General features: G+C 38.8%; 2 protein-coding genes across 2 annotated transcripts in view; one reads left to right on the forward strand and one right to left on the reverse strand.

Moving 5' to 3' along the window:
• Nucleotides 1-27,711, reverse strand: part of atp23 (ATP23 metallopeptidase and ATP synthase assembly factor homolog) — an 82,252-nt gene that overhangs the window by 8,641 nt on the left and 45,900 nt on the right. The gene's annotated exons all lie outside the window — the stretch shown is intronic.
• lrig3 (leucine-rich repeats and immunoglobulin-like domains 3) overlaps nt 6,563-27,711 on the forward strand; it is a 31,884-nt gene continuing 10,735 nt past the window's right edge. The window contains exons 1-6 of the mRNA XM_057855129.1: nt 6,563-6,971; nt 18,367-18,438; nt 18,544-18,618; nt 26,085-26,219; nt 26,319-26,462; nt 26,567-26,710. Coding sequence (XP_057711112.1) covers nt 6,784-6,971; nt 18,367-18,438; nt 18,544-18,618; nt 26,085-26,219; nt 26,319-26,462; nt 26,567-26,710 — 758 coding nt within the window. The 5' untranslated portion in view covers nt 6,563-6,783. The remainder of the gene's footprint in view (nt 6,972-18,366; nt 18,439-18,543; nt 18,619-26,084; nt 26,220-26,318; nt 26,463-26,566; nt 26,711-27,711) is intronic.

Below are 27,711 nucleotides of genomic sequence, written 5' to 3' on the forward strand. Positions count from 1 at the left end.
GGCAGAGGGTCCACTTACTTATTTTTCCCCCTTCTGTCATTGTTTCATGCTATTTCATTAAAATATGAAAACCAATCATGTTTGGGTGGTTTTAATTAAAGCAGACACAGTTTTACATCTGTGTGATTTTGACAAAGATCAGATCACATTTGATGATTTTATACCACTGCACGTATATATTGAAATATATTATTTAACATGATCATGTAATCCTGTTTTTTCTTTTTTTTAAATTAAAATTAGGCTTTAATGTGCGATGTTACCAATATTTTCTGAACTGTTAGTGAGGTTTACACAAGCCAGAAAACACATATACACTCACGCATACCTTCCCTGACACTCCACCCCAACTCTGTATGTTTATACTGGAAGTCACCTGGAGCGAGGCATGCTGGGTAGGCATTTTTGCGCGCAGTTTCTATTCTGAGTATAATTTCTGGCAGTCGGCCACGTGCGGCATTAGTCGCCGCCGACATCTGCGTGTGTGTACGTGTGCTTCGCATAGACTGCGAAGACTCTGGCACACTTTGGAAAAGCGTTTAGGGGTGTATGGGAGGTGCTTCACAGCCAGAAAAGCATCTATCAAGTAGGCGCCGCTGTGACCAAACAAATCCGGCGGCAGTGAAGACGTAAAATTTCATCAAGAGAGCTCACGCAAAAGATCTGAACGTACCCCCTAGCTACTGTACCCCGATTTCTAATTGCAAGACTTAAAGCAGTTAAAAAAAAGCCTTACTTGAAACAGGCTGTCGTCACTCTGATCTTGCCAGGGTTGAAAGCAGCATTGGACGGGGAGGCCATGAGGAAGCAATCCGTGGGGATGTTCTCCAAAATGTTTGAAAAAAAGTCCACAGAGATCAAATCAATCACCACAAACAGGCAAAAAAAAACTCCCTCATGCAGCATTTTAAATCATTGGCTGCCATTAATGGGAGGACAGTAAAGACTAGAGTATGACAGGGAAATGCGAGTGCGACATTTTAACTCATTCGCTGCTAATTCAGCAGCTATCAAGTAGGGCAATAAACCATTCAAAAGACCCCCACCATGACAAAAGAGCAGTTTATCACTTGTTTTGTGATATCAAACAGGAGATTTTGCGGAGGTGTGAAGTCAAAATGTCGTAACAATGATGTGTGAATCTATTGTGTTTCACTAATGTGGAAAACAAGCTATTATAGGGTACACTTGGGTATTAGCATAGTGAGTAAGATGAAGGTTCTTTGAATGTTTAAAGTATTAGGTGAAATTTATTGTGTTTGATATGTAGAGTACATAATATTGTATTAGAATGATTTAAAGGCCTTAAAATGAATGGTAGCAGGTATTTTAATGATATTGTCTCATGTTATTGGTGATTTACAACTAAAACCCTTAGATATATAAGTAGGTCAAAAATGACCCGGTGAGGATGTTATCTTGAAATATCTTCGTAATGAAAAATTGTTTTCATTTTTATATTATAGGGTATTCCTCAAAAACATGTTATTGATAGAATGAATGTAGCGAGCAGCTTCCTGATGTAAACAGAGCTTTTCCGGTAAAAACGTCTTGTGAATATGGATGAAAAACAATCTCGGTTCTTGGTTAACAGCAAAAATAAAAAATACAATAAAATAAAAATTAAAAAAACGTGCAGTTAGCATTTATTTTATGTAAATATGTCAAAGTATGATGCTAGTCTGTTAGTCAATGTGGTGGCTGCCATATGTAAACATAGCTTTTCCGTTGAAAATTCTTGTGAATAAATGCTTAAACCCCCAAATTCTTTATAGATATGGACACAAAACGGTCTAAATTTTTGGTTAAACGCAAAACAAAATTAAAAAAACGTACAGTTAGTGTTTATTTTTTGTAAATATGTCGAAGTACAATGCTAGTCTGTTAGCCATTGTGGCAGCCCCCTAATCACAAGAAAGAGCTTTTCCGGTGAAAATTCTTGTGAATAAATATTTAAATGCTCGAATTCTTTACAGATATGAACGTAAAACAATCTCGGTTCTTTATTAAAACAGCAAAAAAACGGGCAGTTAAACATTTATTTTACGTAAATATGTGGAAGAATGATGCTAGTCTGTTAGTCAAGGTGGTGGCTGCCATATGTAAACAGAGCTTTTCCTGTGAAAATTCTTGTGAATCAATGCTTAAATCCTCAAATTCTTTATAGATATGTACGTAAATGGATCTTGATTCTTTCTTAAAAGAGCAAAAACCGGGTAGTTAGCATTTATTTTTAGTAAATCTGTCGAAGAGTGACGCCACTGTCATAGCGGTTAATTTCTCCCATGTATTTCTTTCACAACGTTTCAAAATGCATGCATGGTACAAAAAATACAATAATTACCTTGAATCCTCGAACAAATTACTCCTGAGACAATCCTTCCTGTTTATATGCGGTACAGCTTTCATACTTATTCAATAGAAATCCAGCGTTAGATCGCTACTTGCGTGTGTTTGTGAAAAGCTCCTCTTGATGTGGGCGGCCCCCTACTTGAATGTGAGGCGCAGTGCATGACAGATCTGAGCCGTCAATAAATTATGAAGTCTATTGTAAAAATAAATAAAACTAATTTGATATTGCATGTTCATGGACTTCGAAACTCTATTGACCTGACACTTCGTCATTCTTTGCGTCAAGCCTTTCCATAGGGGGCTGAATTTCATTTAGTCATAGTCATTCGAAGACCGCACACGCTCATGTCCAAGCCGGATTTAAGCTTGGATTTTTGAAGAAGTACGAAAGCTGTACCGCATACAAACAGGAAAGATTGTCTAAGGAGTGATTTGTTCGAGGATTCAAAGTAATTATTAGTATTTTTCGTACCATGCATGCATTTTTAAACGTTGTGAAAAAAAATCCATGGGAGAAATCAGCTGCTACTGCATTGGCATCATAGTTCACCATATTTACGTAAAATAAATGCTAACTGCACGTTTTTTTTTGTTTTCTTTTACCCTCAACCAAGAATCGAGACTGTTTTGCATCCATATCTATCAAGAATTGGAGGATTTAAGCATTTATTCACAAGAATTTTCACCGGAAAAGCTCTATTTACATCAGGCGGCCGCTCGCTACATTGACTTGACAGACTAGCATTGTACTTTGACATATTTACGTAAAATAAACGCTAACTGAACTTTTTTTTTTTTTTTTGCTTTTAACCAAGAATCGAGATTGTTTAAGTCCATATCTATAAAGAATTAAGGGATTTAAGCATTTATTCACAATAATTTTCACCAGCAAAGCTTTGTTTACATCAGGCGGCCGCTAGCTACATCCATTAACAAACTAGGAATATACTTTGACATATTTACGTAAAATAAATGCTAACTGCACTTTTTTTTTTTTTTTTTGCTTTTAACCAAGAATCGAGACTGTTTTATGTCCATATCTATAAAGAATTCAGGGATTTAAGCATTTATTCACAATAAGTTTCACCGGAAAAGCTCTGTTTACATCAGGCGGCAGCTAGCTACATCCACTAACAGACTAGGAATGTACTTAGACATATTTACGTAAAATAAACGCTAACTGCACATTTTTTTGCGTTAAACCAACAATCGTGTTTGCTTTTAACCAACAATCGAGACTGTTTTACATCCGTATCTATTAAGAATTCAGGGATTTAAGCATTTATTCACAAGAATTTTCACCGGAAAAGCTTTGTTTACATCAGGCGGCCGCTAGCTACATCCATTAACAAACTACGAATGTACTTCGACATATTTACGTAAAATAAACGCTAACTGAACGTTTTTTGGGTTGTTTTTTTTTTTTTTGCTTTTAACCAAGAATCGAGACTGTTTAAGTCCATATCTATAAAGAATTCAGGGATTTAAGCATTTATTCACAATAATTTTCACCGGAAAAGCTTTGTTTACATCAGGCGGCCGCTAGCTACATCCATTAACAAACTAGGAATGTACTTCGACATATTTACGTAAAATAAACGCTAACTGAAGGTTTTTTTTTTTTTTTGCTTTTAACCAAGGCTCAAGACTGTTTAACTCCATATCTATAAAGAATTCAGGGATTTAAGCATTTATTCACAATAATTTTCACCAGAAAAGCTTTGTTTATATCAGGCGGCTGCTAGCTACATCCATTAAAAAACGAGGAATGTACTTCGACATATTTACGAAAAATAAACGCTAACTGCACGTTTTTTTTTTTTTTTTTTTTTTTTTGCTTTTAACCTAGAATCGAGACTGTTTTACATCCATATCTATCAAGAATTCGAGGATTTAAGCATTTATTCACAAGAATTTTCACCGGAAAAGCTCTGTTTACATCAGGCGGCCGCTCGCTACATCCACTAACAGACTAGGAATGTACTCAGACATATTTACGTAAAATAAACGCTAACTGAACGTTTTTTTTTTTTTTTGCTTTTAACCTAGACTCAAGACTGTTTAACTCCATATCTATAAAGAATTCAGGGATTTAAGCATTTATTCACAATAATTTTCACCAGAAAAGCTTTGTTTATATCAGGCGGCTGCTAGCTACATCCATTAAAAAACGAGGAATGTACTTCGACATATTTACGAAAAATAAATGCTAACTGCACGTTTTTTTTTTTTTTTTTTTTTGCTTTTAACCAAGAATCGAGACTGTTTTACATCCATATCTATCAAGAATTCGAGGATTTAAGCATTTATTCACAAGAATTTTCACCGGAGAAGCTCTGTTTACATCAGGCGGCCGCTCGCTACATCCACTAACAGACTAGGAATGTACTCAGACATATTTACGTAAAATAAACGTTAACTGCATATTTTTTTGCTTTTAACCAACAATCGTGTTTGCTTTTAACCAACAATCGAGACTGTTTTACATCCATATCTATCAAGAATTCGGGGATTTAAGCATTTATTCACAAGAATTTTCACCGGAAAAGCTCTGTTTACATCAGGCGGCTGCTCGCTACAGTCGCTAACAGACTAGGAATGTACTTCGCCATATTTACGTAAAATAAACGCTAACTGCACGTTTTTTGCTTTTAACGAAACAATCGAGACTGTTTTACATCCATATCTATCAAGAATTCAGGGATTTAAGCATTTATTCACAAGAATTTTCAACGAAACGCTCTTTGTCTGTGATTCCACTTGGTCAGCTTTTACGGCCTTGCCAACAATGCAGGCCCCCTATTTATGGGCCCCGTGTCCCGTCAAAACATTATGAAGTCTATGGCCTTTGAGTTTCGCGTCCAGTCTTTTGTGCGTCTAAACCAGGGGCGTCCAAACTTTTTGCAAAGGGGGCCAGATTTGGCATGGTAAAAATGTGGGGGGCTGACGTCCTTTACGTAGAACAATATATTTAAGCAAAATTTAGCTAGCCATTCAGTGTGTCACATTTGTTTTATTATTTTTTTAATGAATAATTTCAACAATCTCCCAACTAGCCTTTGTGGCGTTCTCTTTCGACTCAGGCTCTTGCGAAATACTACTGCTGTGAAATTAAACTATCTTCAAGTTGCTTCAATTCCTCACTGCGTATCTTCCCTGTTATCTTGTCGTACATGTCAGCGTGTCTTGTTTGGTAATATCGCCTCACATTGAAATCTTTGAAAACAGCAATGTCTCTTTGAAAATGAGGCAGACACAGTTGTTGCATATTTTAGTGAAGAAATAGTCCAATTTCCACCTATCCCTGAAGCGTCGGTCGGTACAACTTTCTTTTTTTTGTTGATTTTCGCCATTTTAGAAAATGGAAGTAATGGGTCACACGGAGTAATGTTGCTTAACCCTTAAATACCCGCAACATGAAGCAATTATCAGAGAATCCCAAAATTTGAAAAATAAGGTCCTAATGAAACCTTTTTTTCAAATTTGTAAAACGAAATGTCAAAATGAATATGTGTAATAAGCGGTCTAATATCTATAACCCATGCTAAATCATGTTTTTTTTCTCATGGAACCTGCAGATGCATGTGTTGACTTGCATCCATCATTTTTTTTTTTTCATAAAGAAATGTCAAAATTCTAAATCTCAAAATCATGAAATTTTAGGTATATCAAATCTGATACATTTGGCGATAAAGGGTTAAAGTGCTGCTGCCTTTTAGTGGGTAAATGAGGAGCAGCATTTCGTGTGTAAGCTACTTCATATGCTGGTTGCAGTACTGCTGACCAATTTATTAAGTCTGTGTGCGGGCCAGACGTTATTGATTTTATGACAGAGGCTGGGGGCCGGATGAAATTTGACCACGGGCCTCATTTGGCCCCCGGACTTTGGACATGTCTGATCTAAGCGGTAATAACATTGTATATAAATTGACAATCTACTTTTAATCATCTTTCAAATTAAACATCCAAAATATCCGCTGTAAATGCAATTTTTATATGTAAGAAATAAATAAATTTGATATTGCATGTTTAATCACAAATGCATGGAATTGAATGTGTAAAAAAAATGATACGTGTTTTATTTTGTCAGCCAACAACTTTTGCACTACATTACCCACACTCCTCTGCAGGCCCGTTGCACCCCGCCCCCGCATACCTCTACTGAGCTTCGAAGCGCCCCTGTGAGTAACCTCACTCGTCCGCTCAGCGCAACAGCAAGACAAGAGGAGCGCTCACTAAAGAAAAGTTGGACCTGAGGAATGGGCAAGTGCGAGACCACCGCTTTCCTCCCAATATTCACCATCATGACCGGCAAAACAACACGAAAGAGGATTTAAAAGGATCTACTCTGGATTGTTCGCACTTTTAGAGGGATTTGTGGCACGAAAAAAAAAACTTCACGAGTGTTTCTGTATCGGAGGAAGAGCGAAAATGTATTCCCACAAGTATTCCTCTACTTTTGAGATGTTTTTCTTATTATTATGGGGCACATTTTACGGGGTTCAAGCGACCACAAGGACGTGTCCCGCTCCGTGCGCTTGTTTGGGGGATCTAGTAGATTGCAGTCGACTGAAAAGGGGACAAATGCCAAACTTTCTCCCAGAATGGACAGTCCAACTGTAAGTATATTAACTACCCTCATTTTTAATCCTTAAAACTCTTCTTTACAATACATATTTAATGAGTTTTTCACTTTTAATAAGCAGTTAAGAACGAATTTGGCACTGAGATGATCCACATTCCTCTCCCAGTGGCTTGTAAACCACATGAGGAGCATAGTATTGCAAAGACTGGGAAATTTGCCCCTTTATGTTACTCCAGCTCTTAAACTTGTGCTCTCTGCTTATATTTTTAAACCTCTCGTTAATCTATATCTAGGTTTAATAGGTTGTTATTTATGTATGTCCCTCACAGCAGTAAATGGGGCTCCTGGGGGCCCGAAGAAGTTTTTACACATCAATGTGCCTTTTGTTTAAGGGGGTAATTGTAAACTAATCCTCTCAGTGCTTAGTGGGTTGTTATTGTTATGGTTATAAAGGAGATAGTGGCAAATTTAAAGTCATACGTGTTATATTTGGGATTAAAAATCCAACATAAATCAAATGTAGTGATTTCCCAACTTGTTTCTAAAGTCTCAATGTGGAAGTAGCCAAAAATCTTTACAGATTCTTATTCCTACAGGATTTATTTTATTGATCTACATGAAGCCAGATTATTTTTATTAGTTACATTGCATCTCAGAAAAGCTTCTGCATTTGAATTCTTCACTTTAACAGACTGAGTTGTAATCAAGACCAAAGAAAATACAAAAAAATAGGAGAAGGGACAGAAAGGTTGGACATGGGGGGAAAATTCTTTGCAGTCAGGCACGCTAATTTACGAGTGGCTCTCCGGCACATCTTAAACCCCTTAAACTGGCGGGCCCTTTGTTTTCCAGCACCCCATTATTTCTGCTGAATTAGCAACACCAGAGCCATGGTACTGATTAAGGAGGGGCATGTTGGATTAGTTTGCAATACAAGGGGGGAGTAGAAAGGGAAAATCCATGGAAACGGGCTCAAGATTCCCTATTCTCGTGTTTCAGCGCCATTGACTGCGATCGACGTCCACTTAGTTTGAACTGGCGGCGATTGCTTACATATTTTTGAGCTTCATAATAGTAAATAATTTTTCGTAGATATGAAAGTTGTCCGATAAAAGCATTTTACAAAAACTGGACTGACAAGAAGGCAACGCTCAAACATGGCATATGATAAAGCAACTAGACACTCTTCGTGAATGAAAATGTCAGGCTCGAAGGACCGGATTGTTGGGACGGAAAAGCTACTGTGCTCAGTGAAATCAGTCCAAGATCTTTCATTGTTGAGACATTAAAATGATATCGGACAATATCGAAATCGGTTTTGGGCCAATATGTACGTTGCCTTCAAAGTGAATGTAGAAGCCTTCAGCCTTTGTACAAGGCCTGGTCACAGCTTAGCACAGCAGTTATGGTTACTGACCATTAGATGTCTCCAAAGATGCTTTGGGTTTATTATGTGAAAAGACCATTTGCATTCATAGTGCAAAACTTAAATGAACACTAAATTATTGAAAAATAATGACTATGTCCAGTCCACGACCACATGTATTGATATCGGTTTGATATCAGATTTGAGTTGGACAATATCGGGTAATCTATGAAAAAGTAATTATCTGTCAACTCGAGAATCATGATCGCCAACTATCGCAAATAGGTTGCAACTAAAGATTATTTTCATAATCGATTAATCGTATGATTAATTAAACGATTAATCGGATAAATGTCACTTTTTCCCAATTACCGTAATAGTCGGACTATAAGCGGCTACTTTTTTTCTCTCATTTTGAATCCTGCGGCTTATTTGTTGATTTATTTGTGTTAATAGGTAAAACTTTATTTGACAGGGGTGTCATAAGACTGTAATAAGACCGTCATAATCATGACATCACACAATCATGAGCATTAATAAATGCTTATGACATATTTTATTAAGTATCATCCGGCAAATGATGTCACTAACTCCATTTATGTCGAGCTCGGATCTTTTACATCTGTTCAAACTTGAGATAATTTGCTGGATGACACAAAATGACATCTGGCATAAGCATTCGTTAATGTTCATGACATGGTCATGTCACAATTATGATGGTCTAATGACAGTTTTATGGCGCTACTGTCAAATAAAGTGTTACCAAATCCAATAACTAGCAATTACCGTAATTTTCGCACTATAAGGTGCACCTGACTATAAGCCGCCACCCACCAAATTTGACACAAAAACGACATTTGTTCATAGATAAGACGCACTGGACTAGAGGCCGCAGCTGTCCTCACTGTATGATGGGATATTTTCACTAAAATATATTAACCGGTAACACTTTGACAGCGGCATCATACGACTGTCATAAGACCAAATGAACCACCATGAAGCCTTGAACCAAGTGGCTGCAAAGCTTCATTGCTTCAAGAAGCTTCATTTGTCCATCACTGCTACCTTGGGGGAGACAGTTAACCTCTGCTGCCACCTGATGTCAACAGTGTTGTTGTCCAACATGCCCCCTAGCATGCATTGCAGTGCTACAGATGTAAATAACAATCAAAATGCTTGTTCTGTGCTAATTATTACTTCGGTTACTGTTCCAAATGTTTCATTAATTGCTAGTTATGGTGTTTGGTAACTTTATTTGACAGTGACACCAGAAGACTGTCATTAGACAATCATTAGTATTACATGACACTGTCATGAGCATGAATGAATGCTTCTACCAGATGTCATTTAATGTTTTCTGGCAATTTATCTCACTTTTGAATGGATGTAAAAGATACGAGCTGGACATAAATAGTTACATAATTTGCTGGATGGCACCTAATGACATCTGTCTTAAGTGTTCAGTAATGCCCATGATAGTGTCATGTCATAATTATGACAGTCTTTTGATGCCGCCGTCCAATAAGGTGTTGGATGACAACAGTGTTGACAGCAGGTGGCAGCAGAGGTTGATTATCGCCCCCAAGCAGTGTTGGGAATAACGCCATTATGTAACGGCGTTATTTTTTTCAGTAACGGGGTAATTTAACTCATTATTTTTTCCGCCGTTACAATGCCGTTACCGTTACTGACGGTCAAAAGCGGTGCGTTACTTACTTTGAATAAATTGAAGAAACTACCAGCCGTAGCGAGTCTACTCTGCTCTGTTTATTTGTCATCCAAGACTTGGGGTGCGTTCACGTTCATGGCAATTAAAATAGTAAACACACATAGCCTACCTTTGCAAGAACGACGGAGTTGCTGTTTGATACGGTCATAATGTGCAGGTCCTGCACCCATCCGCAGCAAAACTGTTCGTAGCTTTGTAGGGATTTGTAATTTCGGAATCGCTGATGAGTTTAGTAACATACACCAAACAATAAATACAGCAGAATGTCCATTTCGCGTAAATGTGGAAGCCCGTCGACATGTTTACTCCATTTGTCTTCGGTTTGCTCGTAAGGGTCAACATTGTTCACATTCTTAAGTTTGATCACATATCTGTTCTTCGCCTTAGTAACGAATTTGTCTCTTTATCGAACTGCGAGTTAAAGTTTAATGTCCCGCGAGCCAGACCTGCTTCTAATATGGCTGCGTTGTTGTCAAATCTCATGTTATCCCCCCATTCTGTGACGTAAACGCTGAAGCCTAATAGCGCACGTGTATTTGTTGTTGTTGTTTATTTTTAATTTAATTGTATTTTTTTTTACAAACAAACTTCATAGCCGGTGTTTTCACACACAAACCGGAACAGCGCGTGCGGCAAACACACACACGCAAAACAGATGCAGAGGGATATGATGGCAGAGCATTCAGAGGAAAATTTGTCCTTTACGAGGTGGAGATATTAACACTATTTCAAGTTGGTCAAAATTAAAGGAAAGAACGTGCATGTAAAGTGTAATTTATGTCCCAGGGAAAAGCTTTTGTCGACATCTGTGGTACGCAATTCAAATCTGTTTATTTTTGTTGCACTTCAAATGTAGGATAAATCTGTTGCTGGTGAGGTGCAATAAATATTACAAGGTTCTATAACACAACTACCTGTCTGTTCTCTATTCAACTGACTCGCATACTGCTCAGAAAATTTCAAATTCTTTGACATACAACAACTTCTTTTTAAAGTAACGGAAATAGTTACTTTCCCTGGTAACTAGTTACTTTTACTATAGAGTAATTCAGTTACTAACTCAGTTACTTTTTGGAAGAAGTAGTGAGTAACTATAACTAATTACTTTTTTAAAGTAACGTGCCCAACACCGCCCCCAAGGAAGCAGTGATGGGCAAAGTAAGCTTCTTGAAGCAATGAACCTTGGAGCCAATTGGTTCAAAGCTTCAAAGAAGTTCATTTAGTCCTGAAATCGAAAATAATATTTTATTACACCTTCATAACTAAAACTGTAGTCTACAACAGTATCGATTATCAAATTCATTGGCAACTAATTTATTAATCGATTAGTTGTTGCAGCCTTATTAAGATGTCCGAAAATTGGCAAAAATGTGAATTGAGCAGATTTTTGTTCATGTCCAACTTTGACTTAACAAAAATACAATGAAGAAATCTGATAATATTTACAACTGGCAAGTTATATGTACGTTATAATTTCAAGAATTTAGACAAGTTTAAAGTAAACAAGGTCCTAAACGACTACTTATCGAAATAGTTGTCGATGAATTTGCTAATGGATTAGTTGTTGCACCGCTAATCGCAAGATTAATCGACTATCAAAATTAGGGTTGTTCCGGTCATGTTTTTTTGCTCCCGATCCGATCCCGATCGTTTTAGTTTGAGTATCTGCCGATCCCGATATTTCCCGATCCGATTGCTTTTCTTTTTCTCCCGATTCAATTCCAATCGTTCCCGATAATTTTTCCCGATCAGATACATTTTGGCAATGCATTAAGAAAAAAATGAATAAAACTCGGACGAATATATACATTCAACATACAGTACATACACAATTGTTTATTATGACAATAAATCCTCAAGATGGCATTTACAATATTAACATTCTTTCTGTGAGAGGGATCCACTGATAGAAAGACTTGTAATTCTTAAAGGATAAATGTGACTTTGTATATTGTGACTAAATATTGCCATCTAGTGTATTTGTTGAGGTGTTAAGAAAAAGATCAATTACTACCTATCTTCCCCACATTGCTTCCCACGATATTTCTAATTGTTGAGAGAGGGATTGTAAGGCTTTAGCCTTTTAAAAAAAGGCTCCAAAGACTGCCAAAATTCACTCTACTGATTTTACACTGCCTTTTAGCTCTATATATATAGGTAAAATGGCGCCATTATAGAATGAACGCCACAATGCGTGAGTGGGTCGTGCAGCGCATGCGTTAATTGCGTTAAATATTTAAACGTGATTAATTTTAAAAAATTAATTACCGCCATTAACGCTATAAATTTGATAGCGCTACTTCAAGCCAAATCTAAAGACTCTGGATGAGTGTAAGACATTTTGTCTGTAACGTTAAATACAATTAGAAAACGATTTAATAAAAAAATAATATATAATAAAAAAAGGCATGTCCGATATTTTTTTGCCGATTCCGATTCTTTGAAAATGATGTGATCGCCGATCTTTAATCAAAATGATGATTCACATTCAGAAGCTCATACGTGAATAATTTACAACTTGAGTGATCTCACGCTATCATAAAGTGTCCCACTGCCATGCATCAGCTGTCATCTGCACCCGCAAACATTAATGAAAGCGCTTTCAACTGATTTGTAACTCCTTCATTCACTTTTCAACTCCTGATAAGAGCGCCAAGTCGCTCGTTCTCGCATATTACGCAAGCTGCGGCCTGTTTATGCGTCGTTATCTCGCCTCGCTATGAGAGGGAAGTGGAAGTGTTGGAGCTACTCGGGGTTTATCTACACCTCGTGATAGGACACCTTGCCCATATGGCTCCCACTGCTTCTAGCCAAACAACAACAATGCACAGCTGCTTTCTTTGAAAGGAGTGCTTGGATTTAACAGCAAAACACCAAAAGCAGGCCACCTGAAATCCCAACAGAGGTGTTACAAACCTATGAAAGTCTAGCTTTTCCCGTCATTCTGAATACGTTATTAGGTTCCTCCCCTCCTCCAAGTGAAACGTGATGGATTCCAGATGAGGGAGGCAGCACAAAAGGGAGGAGGTGTCAAGAAAAAAAGCGGGTCTGGCACCGTAGCGTTGATCGTGGCGCAGCCGCGTCAATAACTTTACAGCGCACGCTTGGCAGAACGCTCGCGCCGGTTTTCAGGCGCCTCTTCAAAATAAGGCCACAAAAAAGTAAAGAAGCTAAACTCGCACTAATGAGGATGAATATCAGCTCCGAAAGAGGTTAAAGCCAAAATCTAGATTTCATAGAACGTAATTCAAGGCTGAAAACGGCGACCAGGTAGCCTGAAATTACAAGAACTTGACCTATTGTCTCCAACCTGAAACATGAGACGAGCAACCCCGGCCAGGACCAAAACCTCAACTCTAGCCTTAGTCCGAACTTATCGCCAGGTTTCGACTCCGAGTAACGGATCAGTTTGTTGGTTTTGGACAGATTTGTCGGCGCAGGACTGGAGATGAGGCGAGTTGCTTGGCGCGTGTTCTCTTTTTTTGTCACAAAGACAGAAGGAAAAACATGAACAGCGTTTACTACTTTGGGTTTAAACATAGACTTCACGATCAGTTGACGGGACACGGGGCTCGGGGCCAATCCGTAGGGGGCCTGTTTTCCAAAACCAAAGCTAGCGACCTAAAACAAAACTTAAAATGGCGATAAAATTCTCAAATTTTACGCCAGATGCAGACAAATCACCAAATGCAGAGATAATCACCTATATTTCCAGGATCAATAGCAATATTTAACATATCATTAGTTTTTGCCCAAAATAGCAACTTACTTTATTTTTTAAATTTAGTACAAGTTTTCAACAGCTAATAAATCACTCAATTTTCACATCAGAAGCATAATACTTGAGGAAAGCATGCAGAATCAACTTAAGTTTACTCAACAAAAGCAAAATTTGCATTTTTCTATGTACAATCACAACTTATTTAGGTTGAATTCCACTATTGTGTGTATATACAAAATCCAACATGGCGGCCCTCACAAAACAGATCTTTTTCAGTGGAAAATTCTTATGAATAAATGCTTAAATCACGAGATTTTGCATAGATATGGAACATTAAACAGTCTAGATTCTTGGTTAAAAGCACACAAAAAAAATAAACGGGTAGTTACCGTTCATTTTACGTAAATATTTCAAGCAAAAGTTACAGTACTGTGTAATCCAACATGGCGGCCGTCACGAAACAGAGCTTTTAAAGTTGAAATTTTTTTTTCAATAAATGCTTAAATCGTGGAATTTCTAAAGATATAAACATAAAACAGTCTAGATTCTTAGTGAAAACCCAAAAAACGAGCAGTTATCGTTCATTTTACGTCAATATTTCAAGCAAAAGTTACAGTATTGTGTAATCCAACATGGCGGCCGTCATGAAACAGAGCTTTTAAAGTTGAAAATTCTTATCAATAAATGCTCAAATCGCAGGATTTTGCATAGATATGAACGTAAAACAGTCTAGATTTTTAGTGAAAACCAAAAAAAACGGCAGTTATTGTTCATTTTACGTCAATATTTCAAGCAAAAGTTACAGTATTGTGTAATCCAACATGGCGGCCGTCACGAAACAGAGCTTTTTAAGTTGGAAATTGATGTGAATAAATGCTTAAATCGCAGTATTTTGCATTGATATGAATGTAAAACGGCCTAGATTCTTGGTTTAAAGCAAAAAACGGGCAGTTATCGTTCATTTTCGTCAATATTTCAAGCAAAAGTTACAGTATTGTGTAATCCAACATGGCGGCCGTCATGAAACAGAGCTTTTTAAGTTGAAAATTTTTGTAAATAATTACTTAAAATCGCGGAATTCCTACAAATTTGAACGTAAAACGGCCTAGATTCTTCGTTTAAAGCAAAAAACAGGCAGTTATCGTTCATTTTACGTCAATATTTCAAGCAAAAGTTACAGTATTGTGTAATCCAACATGGTGGCCGTCATGAAACAGAGCTTTTAAAGTTGAAAATTCTTATCAATAAATGCTCAAATCGCAGGATTTTGCATAGATATGAACGTAAAACAGTCTAGATTTTTAGTGCAAACCAAAAAAACTGGCAGTTATTGTTCATTTTACGTCAATATTTCAAGCAAAAGTTACAGTATTGTGTAATCCAACATGGCGGCCGTCACGAAACAGAGCTTTTTAAGTTGAAAATTATTGTAAATAAATGCTTAAATCGCAGGATTTTGCATTGATATGAATGTAAAACGGCCTAGATTCTTGGTTTAAAGCAAAAAACGGGCAGTTATCGTTCATTTTACGTAAATATTTCGAGCAAAAGTTACAGTATTGTGCAATCCATCGTGGCGCTGTCATGAAACACAGCTTTTTAAGTTGAAAATTCTTATCAATAAATGCTAAAATCGCAGGACTTTGCATAGATATGAACGTAAAACAGTCTAGATTCTTTTTGAAAACCAAAAAAAAAAACGGGCTGTGATCATTCATTTTACGTCAATATTTCAAGCAAAAGTTACAGTATCGTGTAATCCAACATGGCGGCCGTCAAATTCTTGTAAATAAATGCTTAAATCGCGGAATTTCTGGATATATGAAGATAAAACACTCCAGACGACTGTTTAAAAGCAAAAAAACGGGCAGTTATCATTGATTTTACATAAATATTTCAAGCTAAAGTTAAGCTATTTTTTTCCATTCATTTCAATGTATTTACCAGGTTTCAAAGTGCATGCATGATTCGAAAAATATCACCTTGAATCTTCGCCCAAATCACTCTTGAGACCCCCCTGCCTGCTTGTATGCAATAAAAGATTTGTCCTATTTCCACTTAAATCCGGCGTTAGAACGCAGCGTGTGTTTGAGTTGATCACTGTGAAAGCCAATTCAGCGCTTTGCCTGGGTCGGCCCCCTACAGGAAGGCGTGGCGCAATGTCTGTGGGAGCTATCTTGTCAACTGATGGTGGACTCTGGTTTAAACATAAAAATGTTTTGTTGGGGAATTAGGAAATATAGCTTTAAAAAAGCTTAAAAATCTGTTGTTCTGTCATTAGAAGGCGCCTAGTTTTACAACTGTAAACAAGACTCTTCTACATTATTCCATTCTTCACTCGTCGGCAGAAGATTGGTAGTTTTCACCAAAATGACGTGTTTTGAATAGAAAAAAACGAAATCAGGCATGAAAATGGGTCAGGGGTTAAAAAGGTGAGAAGGGTGTGGAGGAAATATGTTCCGGTACACTGTACAACTAGGACCGTCCCAAATGCCTAATTTTCTCACGATTAGTCAGCTGACTTTTTACGATTAGTTGACTAATCTAATAATTTTCTTCTTCCTTTTTTTTTTTTTACAAATTTAGCAATGAAATTCTTAATGATGCTTATTAATTCACAAAAACATTTTGGAACACTTAAATTCTTTATTAAAGTACAAATAAACACGTAAATAACAACTTGGTCAAATGCTGATAGCATTAACTAGTGCAAAAGAATGGAATGTAAACAGATTCAGAACACTGACTTCGCCTTTCCAACAGGATTCAAAACAATTCTTAAAAAAATATCTAGCATTAATATTATAGTATACTACTATATATAATAGTATTATAATCATTGCCAATCAGATTTTTCATAAAGGGTGTCATTTTAAAGCTATGTCTGAGTGCAGAATCCGAATTCTGAAGTACCGTATTGGCCCGAATATAAGACGGTGTTTTTTTGCATTGAAATAAGACTGAAAAAGTGGGGTCGTGTTATATTCGCAGTCTAGACGTTATACCCATTCACGACGCTTGATGGCGCCAGATATCATTGAAGCGATGTTCTGTCATGACAGATCTCAGCTACTCTCAAGTTTAGCCAGTTTGCATATTTTATTGCAATGTTTTTCCTTATTCAGATTCAAGACTACAGTTACAGTTAGACTTCACTTTGATGGTTAATGCAGTTATTGCAATTTTGTTTTTTTTTTCTCACAATAGATTGATTTACATTTCAAAAACCAGAACCCATTCATTTACGAATGTGATTGCACTTTACATATTTAAATGTTCAGATATTAAGATTTGAATGAGGCAAAATAACATGCTTTCTCTCTCAAATATATTGTTATAATCATTTGTTTCAAATGTACTGTAATTATTTTCTGTATAATAATTTGGTGTTCAAAAACTTTTTTCAAACTTGAGTCTTGAAAAAGAGGGGTAATAAGGTATGTGGGATTAACTGCAGAAATCGTTATTCATATGACAAACATGACATGCTTTTATTTTGAAATGTTCACCGGAAGTACGTTCGCTAAACCGCTAACAGTCAGCTTTACTCTCTGCAAAAAAAACCTCTTTTTGTCATTGCATGTGATGTCAGTCATCTTTTTTTTTCCTTTTTTTTTTGTTCGCAAATGCTGTTAACCAGTGATTTTTCATGTTTGAAGTGTCACCTTTTAACCGCAAGTTTGCGTTTTGGAGAAGACTGCCAGTGTTTCATAGCAGGCTAAAGTAGGTTGTCTTTTTTCCCCTTTAGCCTCAAAGTAGCAATGCTAAAATTGACAGTGTTTAATATAGATGTGTTTCCTTATTTTGTATGTCTGAACTTCAATTCTATGGCGTGTTGATGACCAATTAACATCTGTCAAATGAACTGGAGTCTCATATGCCATCAACACGCACGTGTACACGCACGTACGCGACGATAAAACGCAGCTGTGAAAATTACCGGCCTCATTTTTAGTTACCGTGCGATAAATGGACTCATTGAATATCACGGCAGGATTAACAAATTCAATAAAACATGTTGTCAGTTAGTTAGATGAACTTACAATCTGCCAACTTGTAATTGTCTCCTGTCATCTTCCAAAATTACAACTGGTTGACGGCGCTTTAGGTGTTCTTTCACGACTGACGTACAGCCAAGCTTGGCATTGAAAAGACAGGACACAACAGTGTGCCCTCCTTTGTTTTGTTGAAATAAGTCAATGTTTTGGCCACTCTGGTACGCTGTTTTTGCCTTTGTGCCGCTTTCCCCGCTTGTATACCAAGCGTCCGACATAAAAAATAAAAAAAAATCTCCCAACCCCCTCCCCCCCTTAAAAATGTTCTCTTCGGATCTACACAATTCACGTAGGTCACCCTTTTTGACTTCAAAACGGCGAATTTCCGTGCCTGAACAATTGTCAATGACACCAGCCCTCCCAGTCAAATTGGACTTGGATGGCATCCAATGAGTTCAAATGTCTCACTACTCACCCTGCTCTGTCATAGTCTAGTCTTTCCTATTCTCCCTTTTGGACTGAAACATGATCAACTACCATCATTTTTTTTGCCTTACTCCTTTACAATGTTTTCATTGTAAGTCCACTTACTTAATATATACTTCTCCCTTTTTGCAGAGACCTCAGCCATAACAAATTGCAAGTACTCGATGGCACTTTGTTTTCCGAACTGAAACATCTCACTGAACTGTAAGTGTGGCACATGGATTGTCTTAGAATAAACACAAAACTTCCGTCACCGTCTTCACCACGACCAGTTGTATTTTTAACCACCTCCTTTTCTCCGTTTCGCAGAAAGCTGAACCACAACGAACTGGACACGGTACCAGATTTGGGACCGTACGCGTCAAACGTCACAACGCTGGTTCTGTAAGTCAAACAGTCAAGGGGGCTTGTTCAGGGTTGTGTAAAGTAAAGTTGTTCTGGCGTGAACCATTTTTGGCTGAGTCGGTTCCCAGACTGGGCAGTGGCATACATGGCAGCTGGCCTCAGACGGGTCACGTGATCCGAAACAAATGCCAATGGAAATGTTTTGTTATGTGGCTCCTTGCTGCTAGTGTATTTTTAACCAGAAAAGATGGGAATCAGTGGTGGCGGCTATTCTGGACTCAATTATTTTCATTACGGTCCGAGTTATCACCAAGAGATACCAGTGCGTGCTTTGTCAACAACAGGCGATATTATTGCGTGAAACCTCAACAATCTGCTTTGCTTTCTTTGGCACGTCTCAGCCGACCGACCGGCGTGCAGTTATTTCTGAAGAATGTATCATTCTCCTGGCTTGATGAAGAGTGATCAAGCCCTGACAAGACAGCCGCCGTATGCCGGCGGGCGTTCACTTATCAATTTGTATTCACGTTTATGACCCGTTTTCAGTCAACATAGAAGGACAAGATACCTACAGTGGTATGAAAAAGTATCTGAACCTTTTAATATTTCTCACATTTCTGCATAAAATCACCATCAAATGTGATCTTATCTTTGTCAAAATCACACAGATGTAAAAACAGTGTCTGCTTGAACTAAAACCACCCAAACATTTAAAGGTTTTTCATATTTTAATGAGGATAACACGCAAACAATGACAGAAGGGGGAAAAATAAGTAAGTGAACCCTCTCCCTAAGGAAACGTAAAGAGCAATTGACACCAATTTTTACCAAAAATTAAGTGTGTGCCCAATCACTGATGAGTGGTTTAAAGCTGCCCCGCCCACTATAAAACACACACCCGCTAAGAATTGTCTTGATGAGAAGCATTGTCTGATGCGCATCATGGCTCAGTCAAAAGAGCTTTCTAAAGACCTGCGATCAAGGATTGTTGTTGATTTGTATAAAGCTGGGAAAGGATACAAAACCATCTCTAATAGTCTGAATGTTCGACAATCGACAGTCATAGAACTTGTCCACAAATGCAGAGAGTTTGGCACGGTTGCTTGTCTCTCAAGGAGTGGCCGTCCACCAAAGATGATGCCAAGAGTTCAGCGCAGAATACTCAGAGAGGTAAAAAAGAACCCTACAATGTCTGCTAAAGACTGACAGAAATCACTGGCACAGTCCAATATCTCTGTGCCCACATCAACTATATGTAAAACTATGGCCAAGAATGGTGTTCATGGAAAGACTCCACGGAGGAAGCCACTGCTGTCTAAAAAAAAAGTTGTTGCTCATTTAATGTTCGCTTAAAGGCACTTGGACACTCCACAGAAGTTTTGGCAAAATCTTTTGTGGACTGATGAAACCAAGTCATGGGTGGAGGAAAAATGGAACAGCTGACCAATATCAACACCTCATCCCCACCGTGAAGCATGGTGGAGGGAGCATCATGATTTGGGGCTGTTTTGCTACCTCAGTGCCTGGACAACTTGCAATCATTCATGGAAGAATGAATTCAAAAGTTTAACAAGATGTTTTGCAGGAAAATCTGAGGCCCTCTGTTAGACAGTTAAAGATAAAAAGAGGATGGATGCTAAAACAAGAAAATGATCCAAAACACAGAAGTAAATCAACTTCAGAATGGTTTCAGAAGAACAAAATACACGTTCTGGAGTGGCCAAGTCAAAGTCCAGAGTTGAAACCCCAGTGAGATTCTGTGGCATGACCTAAAGCAGGGGTGGGCAAACCGGTCCTCGAGGGCCGCGGTGGGTCCTGGTCTTTGTTCCAACTGACCCAGCACAGATAGTTTAACCAATGTGGTTTCAGCAGAAATGAGAAGCACCTGACTGGAATCGACTGATTGCACTTGTAAAACAGCAGATTGGTGAAAAAGTGTCCTCTTAATGGGTTGCAACAAAAACCCGCACCCACTGCGGCCCTTTGTGGAATAGTTTGCCCACCCCTGACCTAAAGACAGCGATTCATGCGAGACAGCCCAGGAATCTGACTGAACTACAGCAGTTTTGTAGAGAAGAATGGGCCAAGATCGATGTGCCAGACTGACCTGCAGCTACAGGAAGCGTCTGGTTGAAGTTATTGCTACCAAAGGGAGGGCCACAAAATATAAAATGTGATGGTTCACTTACTTATTTCCCCCTTTTGTCATTGTTTGCATATTATCCCCATTAAAGAAAGTGAAATTCTGCATAGTTTGAAGAAACACTCAGGAACTTTATTTAGTATTCGCATCTTCCGTAATTTTTGCACCTGACTATAAGATGCCACCAAATGTGACACAAAAACGGCATTTGTTGTAGATAAGCTGCAGCTTTCCTCACTGTCTTATGGAATATTTACACCAAAAGATATTAACCAGTAACACTTTATTTGACAGTGGCATCATACTGTACGACTGTCATAAGACCAAATGAACCACCATGAAGCGTTGAATCAATTGGCTGCAAAGCTTTATTGCTTCAAGAAGCTTCATTTGGCCACCACTGCACCCTTGTGGGAGACAGTCAAGCTCTGCTGCCACCTGCTGTCAATACTGTTGTCGTTAAACATGGCTCCTAGCATGCATTGCAGTGCTCCAGATATATATATCAATCGAAATTCATGTTATGTGCTAATTATTTATTCAGTTAGTGTTACATTTGTTTCATTAATTGCTTGTTATGGTATTTGGTAACACTTGTTGAAATTCGCCTCCCTCAGTCAAGCCGCACGGAAACAGCAACAGCGAAACAAAGTGCTGCTCTGCCGATGCTGCCTCGCGCGCGCCAACCGGGAAGGCTGAATTTCGCGCGTTCATCTCTGATGTTAACCCTTCGTACTGACTCCATGTTCCAAAAGTTTGAAACAGACTCGCCGAAAGCAGGTTGACAATTTATTCGTCGACAATTGTCAAAAACAAGGCAAAAACAGACGACGGAGGGACAATTCTATTTATTTTTATTTGAGTGGCACCCTAAGACTGTCATTAGACAATCAGAATTATGACATAATACTGTCACGAGCATTAAGCATTTAGTGTTATCCGGCAAATTATCTCGCTCTTAAATGGATATAAAAGCTCCAAACTGGATATAAATGGAGTTAGTAACATAATCTACTGGATGACACTTAATTACATCTGTCATAAGCATTCAGTAATGCCCATGATAGTGTCATGTCATAATTAATACGGTTTTATGATGCTGCTGTCAAATTAAGTGTTACCAAATCCCAAAACTAGCAATCAATGAAACAAGTGGAACAATAACTGTATAGATAATACGCACAGAACATGAATTTTGATTGATATTTTCATCTGTTGCGCTGCAACGCATATTAGGAAGCGTGTGTTCCCTATTAACCCAAATAAACCAACAAATAAGCAGCAATGGACTATTAGCCGCAGCATTGAAAATGAAGGAAAAAAGTAGTAGCTTACAGTCTGAAAATTACAGTAATATTCTTTTGAAAGTGTAATCTTAGCAAGCCAAAAAAATAAATATTTTTGCAAGCATAAAAACTTGTTTATGTGTATTACATATCCTAAAATTTATTATGCAACCCATTTAATGTTCGTAATCTAATTACGCGATTATTCAAACTGACAGATTAATCGATTACTCGATAAATCGATAGCTGTAGCCCAGACATGTCCAAAGTCCGGCCCGGGGGCCAAATGCGGCCCGCGGTCAATTTTCATCCGGCCCCCAGACTCTGTCATAAAATCAATAACGTCTGGCCCGCACACAGACTTAATAAATTGGTCAGCAGTACTGCTACTAGCATATGAGGTAGTTTACACACTAAATGCTGCTCCTCATTTACCCACTAAAAGGCAGCAGCACTCTAAGCAACATTACCCCGCGTTACCCTTTATTCCCCATTTCTAAAACAATCAACAAAAAATAGAAAGTTGACTGTGACGGCCGACGCTTCAAGGATAGGTGGAAATTGGACTACTGTATATCTTCTCCAAAATATGCAACAACTGTGTCTGCGTCATTTGCAAAGAGACAGTCTTTGTTTTTAAAAAGTTCATTGTGAGGCGATATTAACAAACAAGACACGCTGACATGTACGACAAGATTACAGGGAAGATATGTAGCGAGAAATTGAAGCAACTTGAAGCTAGTTTAATTTTACAGCAGCAGTATTTCGCAGGACCCCGAGAGTCGAAAGAGAAACAAAGGCTAGTTGAGAGATTGTTGAAATAATTAGTTTAGGGCTGTCAAACGATTAATATTTTGAATCAAGGTAATCACAGCTTAAAAATTAATTAATCATAATTAATCGCAATTCAAACCTTCTATAAAATATGCCATATTTTTCTGTAAATTATTGTTGAACTGGAAAGATAAGACACAAGACGGATATATACATTCAACATACTTTACATAAGTACTCTATTTGTTTATTGAATAACAATAAATCAACAAGATGGCATTAACATTAACATTCTGTTAAAGCGATCCATGGATAGAAAGACTTGTAGTTCTTAAAAGATAAATGTTAGTACAAGTTATATAAATTTTAGATTAAAATCCCTCTTCATGTTTTCGTTTTAATAAAATTTGTCAAATTTTGTAAAAAAATAAACTAGTAGCTCGCCATTGTTGATGTCAATAATTACCCAATGCTCATGGTGCTGAAACCCATAAGATCAGTCACACCCAAGCGCCAGCAGAGGGCGACAAAACACCAAAAACACAAGTAACAAGTGGACATGACACTGTGCTGTCATTTTAATCTGTTTGAGCAGGGCATGTGCGTTAATTGCATCAAATATTTTAACGTGATTAATTTTAAAAATTAATTACCGCCCGTTAACGCGATAATTTTGACAGCCCTAAATTAAAGAAAAAATAATAAAGCAAATATGACAGACAGAATGGCTTGCTAAAATTTGCTTAAATGTATTCTTCTACGTAAAAGCTAAGGTTGGCCCTCCACATTTTTACCACACCAAATCTGGCCCCCTTTGCAAAAAGTTTGGACACCCCTGCTGTAGCCCTAGTTGAAAGCAAAATGAAGTGCAAAAGCGGCCAAAAAAGGGGAAAAAATATCTAGCGTTCTCACAGTCTGTATTGCGTGACACCCTTTTCTCTCCAGTGGAACATTTTTCCTGAATTTTTCTCCCTCCTTCAATTTCTCTGAGCTGGGAGGGTAGTAAAGGGGGAAAAAGACCTCAGGGTATCAAATACCACCTATTCAAACAGCCAGTCAGACATAGCGGCAGCTCTCGTCGACATCCTTGACCTCGCCGCTTCGAGTAAAAACAAACGGCAATAACCTTGCAGCTGGTAGTAATTGAGTCGTGATCATCTTAATTAATTGAACCATTTCCTTGGAATTTATGGAGGGGCTCTACCCCACCGCCCCGAAATCCCCAAGACCGTGTAGCAACAAATGATCAGGAGATCTCAGGTCTGATTAAAAGTTCAGGAGGGTCCGTACTAGCATTTCTAGATTCAACCTCCGAAAACTGCAACTGTCGTGAGATACATGCCGAGAGAAACATTTCAACGGCAAGTCCTGGTTTTCATTACAGGCGCCACTGCAGCGAGAGCGAGTCGTCAGATGACTCCTCAAAACTCAGTTCTCCGTCCAATAGGAAATACCATACACGCACACACTCCACCACCACATATGCTGCTTGCGCACACACAATCATAGATGGACAGTTTTAGCAAAAGCCACCTCAGTTTGAAAGCGCTCCCAGCAACTTCTAGTTTCCCTCGTTTGGGGCGAGGACGCAGATAACCCCGAGTTCCAAACTGGAAAGACTGGTTTTCTTGAGCTTCCGTCTCTCAGCAGTCAGTCAAAGGAACATGAAAACTGAGATACAGGTGGTGTGCGGCGCTTTTGTTTAGCAGCCGGGGGCTTTGGTGTGTGCAAAGCCCTTTGCAAATCTCCCAACAATGGGACTGCCTATGTGATTTTATTGGTGACAACGATCCTATTTTGGGGGGGAGGGGGATCAGTAGATCACCTGATCTTCAGGAATCTTAGCTGGTCTCCACCGCATCTTGCCAACCAACCACTAGCTAGCTCTACGCTTCAATTCATACTCCCAGGGGAAAGACGAGGCTTGCCACCCGTCCCTTGAAATACGGAATCGTTCCGTAATTGGGAGTTAAAAGTTGCGTTCCGTATCGAACCAATACGGAACGCAGTTTATTCCGTATTTCACAATTGTCCCATGGGGCGACCCCGTGCGACCCGCGGCTCCGGCGGTGGGGAGCTGGTACTCGGGGTGTAAATCACTAATTTCGTGACAATACGAAATTGACGCTTTGGACAACGATGCAATTGCAACGATTTGAGTAATTCGATTAGAAAAGATTTGCTGCTTTGAGTATTCGTGGATTTGGGTGGATACACTGCACTAGTGGCGGCAGTGATTATGACATAACTCATTTCACATGGCTAAATCCAGCTGCTCCCTGTTAAGACCAACATGAGCTAAGTTTTTTTGAGCTAATGTTTTTAAATTCAATCGTAATTTAGTACATTGGTATATTTAGTCGTTTTTTTGTGCTAATTTGTGTTTGAACCATTTGTACCAAATTATCAGGAACGATTGGAATTGAATCGGGAGCAAAAAACAACAATCGGATTGGGAAATATCGGGATCGGCAGTTACTCAAACTAAAACAATCGGGATCGGATCAGGAGCAAAAAAACATGATCGGAACAACACTATAAAAAAGTGCTTTTAAACAAAGTATATAAACCAATACACGTCTCTCACCATCAATGAGTTAATGCACTTCTCCCACTTGTGCAAAATAGTCTATCCTGTAGGTCACTTGATTAAAATATTCCCACAATTAAACATTAACGACACCACATCCCGAATCAAACCGACATTGTAAAACTGTCCTCGCTTTAGAGAAAAGTAAAAAAACTAACAGCGCTCTGGTCAGTAAGGTGTATCTAAAGGAAGGGGGGGCCCGCAATGAATACTGAAAACGAGGACTGTCGTCTGGCGCATCTGAGGGAATTCCTGCCTCCCCCCTTTTTCGCTCGCTCTGCAGCCGAGCACGATGCACAAAGGGGGCACTGTACAGCCTCTGTTTATAACCGAGCCGTCCCTGCACTGCAATTTAGGAGGCGTGCAGCTCAGGAAATTGCTGGCCTCTGCCAAGGCATGCTTTCACTGAGGGAATGGTATTCATCAGCCAAGTAATTGGCAGGTTACTTTTTTTTTTAATACCTTGTTAGTAATGACCTATAAACAAAATAACACATCTCCAAATAGAGCGCAACGATATTGATCAAGTACTGTCAAGTTGGGTGGTAAACATCTTCATCGCCGGTGACGCTTTGTCGTTTTTGCTAATAACCGCTAGCTAATTGAGGAACTTTACTGTTTGTGTACGCGGGAACGCGAGACGGGCACACGCCGCTAGTCAAATACACAGCGATCCTGTCATTTATTGGAGCGATGGTGTCTGTGTTTTCAGAGCAAACAACAGGTTCTCCAAGATCGCCACGGAGCAGCTCAGGCCTTTCCTCGCCCTGGAAACGCTCGACCTCAGCAACAACATCATTGTGGAAATCAAGGCTAACTCCTTTCCTGCTTTGCCTCTCAAGAACTTGTGAGTCCTTACAAATCGGCAGTGATTTTTACATTTAAATACAGTGAAACTCTTAAATCTGCATCAGAGAGACTACATATCCTAACTTTTTCTACTCAGGTTCCTCAACAATAATCGCATCTCCTTACTGGAGACAGGCTGCTTCACCAACCTATCCAGCAGTCTTCAGGTTCTCCGACTCAACCGCAATCGCCTCTCATCCATTCCGGCTAAAATCTTCCAATTGCCCAACCTTCAACACCTGTGAGGGCCTTTTTTAGCTTCATATGTGACATTGGACTAAATTGAGAAACTTCTCTTACAGTGTAGCATTGAGATTGAGATGAGTCTATTTTGCTGCGTTTCAGGGAGCTAAGCAGGAACCGAGTGCGCAGAGTAGAAGGCTTGACATTCCACGGTTTGCACGCTCTCCGCTCTCTGAAGATGCAGAGGAACGGACTCAGTCGCCTCATGGACGGCGCCTTCTGGGGCCTCAGCAATATGGAAGTCTTGTAAGTGCTTAAAACTACCAAGGGTGGATCAGTTGATACAAATCACTTTTGTAACCAGAGAAGAATCATCTGACCATAATCAGCATATCTTTTGTGAGCACTATGGTCCTCATTAGTCATTCATTACTCCAATTAGCATCTTGAGTGTTTGCAGGTCAGGGGTGCCTTGGCTAATGGGGTAAGGGTAAACTGGTGTTATTCTAGCTGACCTGTTTTCCCTTTCAAGCCCAGAAGACAGGTTGTGCTGAAAAAAAAGACCATAAAATTGACCAAACTACTGACAGAATATGACTTTTCTTTTTATGTGTTTACTTGTCCCTTCAACGCTTCCAGTTTTATCCTCTGTGTAAAACAAATGAAACATACTAGTCAGGTTTTCTTTTTTTTTTTCCTCCAACTTCATGCATGGAACCATACTGTGGTCAGACTTACAGTATGTCTCACTTATACTGTATGTGTGTATAAACTGTTTGGGGACAGAAAAGTGTCATTGGATGGTTGTCTGAGGCAATGAACACCTTTAGAGTTCATTTTCTCTCCCCCTTCCGAATAGGCTTGTCCAGTTGGATAAAACAGTGGTTGCTTGTCAGACAGTGGACCGCTCAGGCAGTCAATCGGGTGGACAACCTTTGTACATCTTCCAAAAGCTGCAGTTTGCCAACTGCAAAGGACGGTGTACTAAAAATTAAAACATTTTTCATGTCGTGACATACGACACTTCGCCCTTTTCCAGGGGCTAGGTGTTGGAGGTTGTTGCTGAAGCAATTTTTCATTCTGCGCCTTCTTTGCGCCCAAATGAGAGTGAGCCAATTCCTTTGCAAGACCCACCAAGAAATGCACCCGTCTATCTCAGGGGCCGTTTACATGGTGACTGTCCGAGAAGACGAAAAATTTCAAATGTGCATTTACATGGTTTCGTTTCCATTCGAACAATGTCGCAATTCCGCATGAAAACGATGTAGTATTCAAGCCAAGCCCTTGGGGGCAGTGCAGATTTACAA

The sequence above is a fragment of the Corythoichthys intestinalis genome, chromosome 13, assembly GCF_030265065.1.
Source record: "Corythoichthys intestinalis isolate RoL2023-P3 chromosome 13, ASM3026506v1, whole genome shotgun sequence".
Classification (NCBI taxonomy): domain Eukaryota; kingdom Metazoa; phylum Chordata; class Actinopteri; order Syngnathiformes; family Syngnathidae; genus Corythoichthys; species Corythoichthys intestinalis.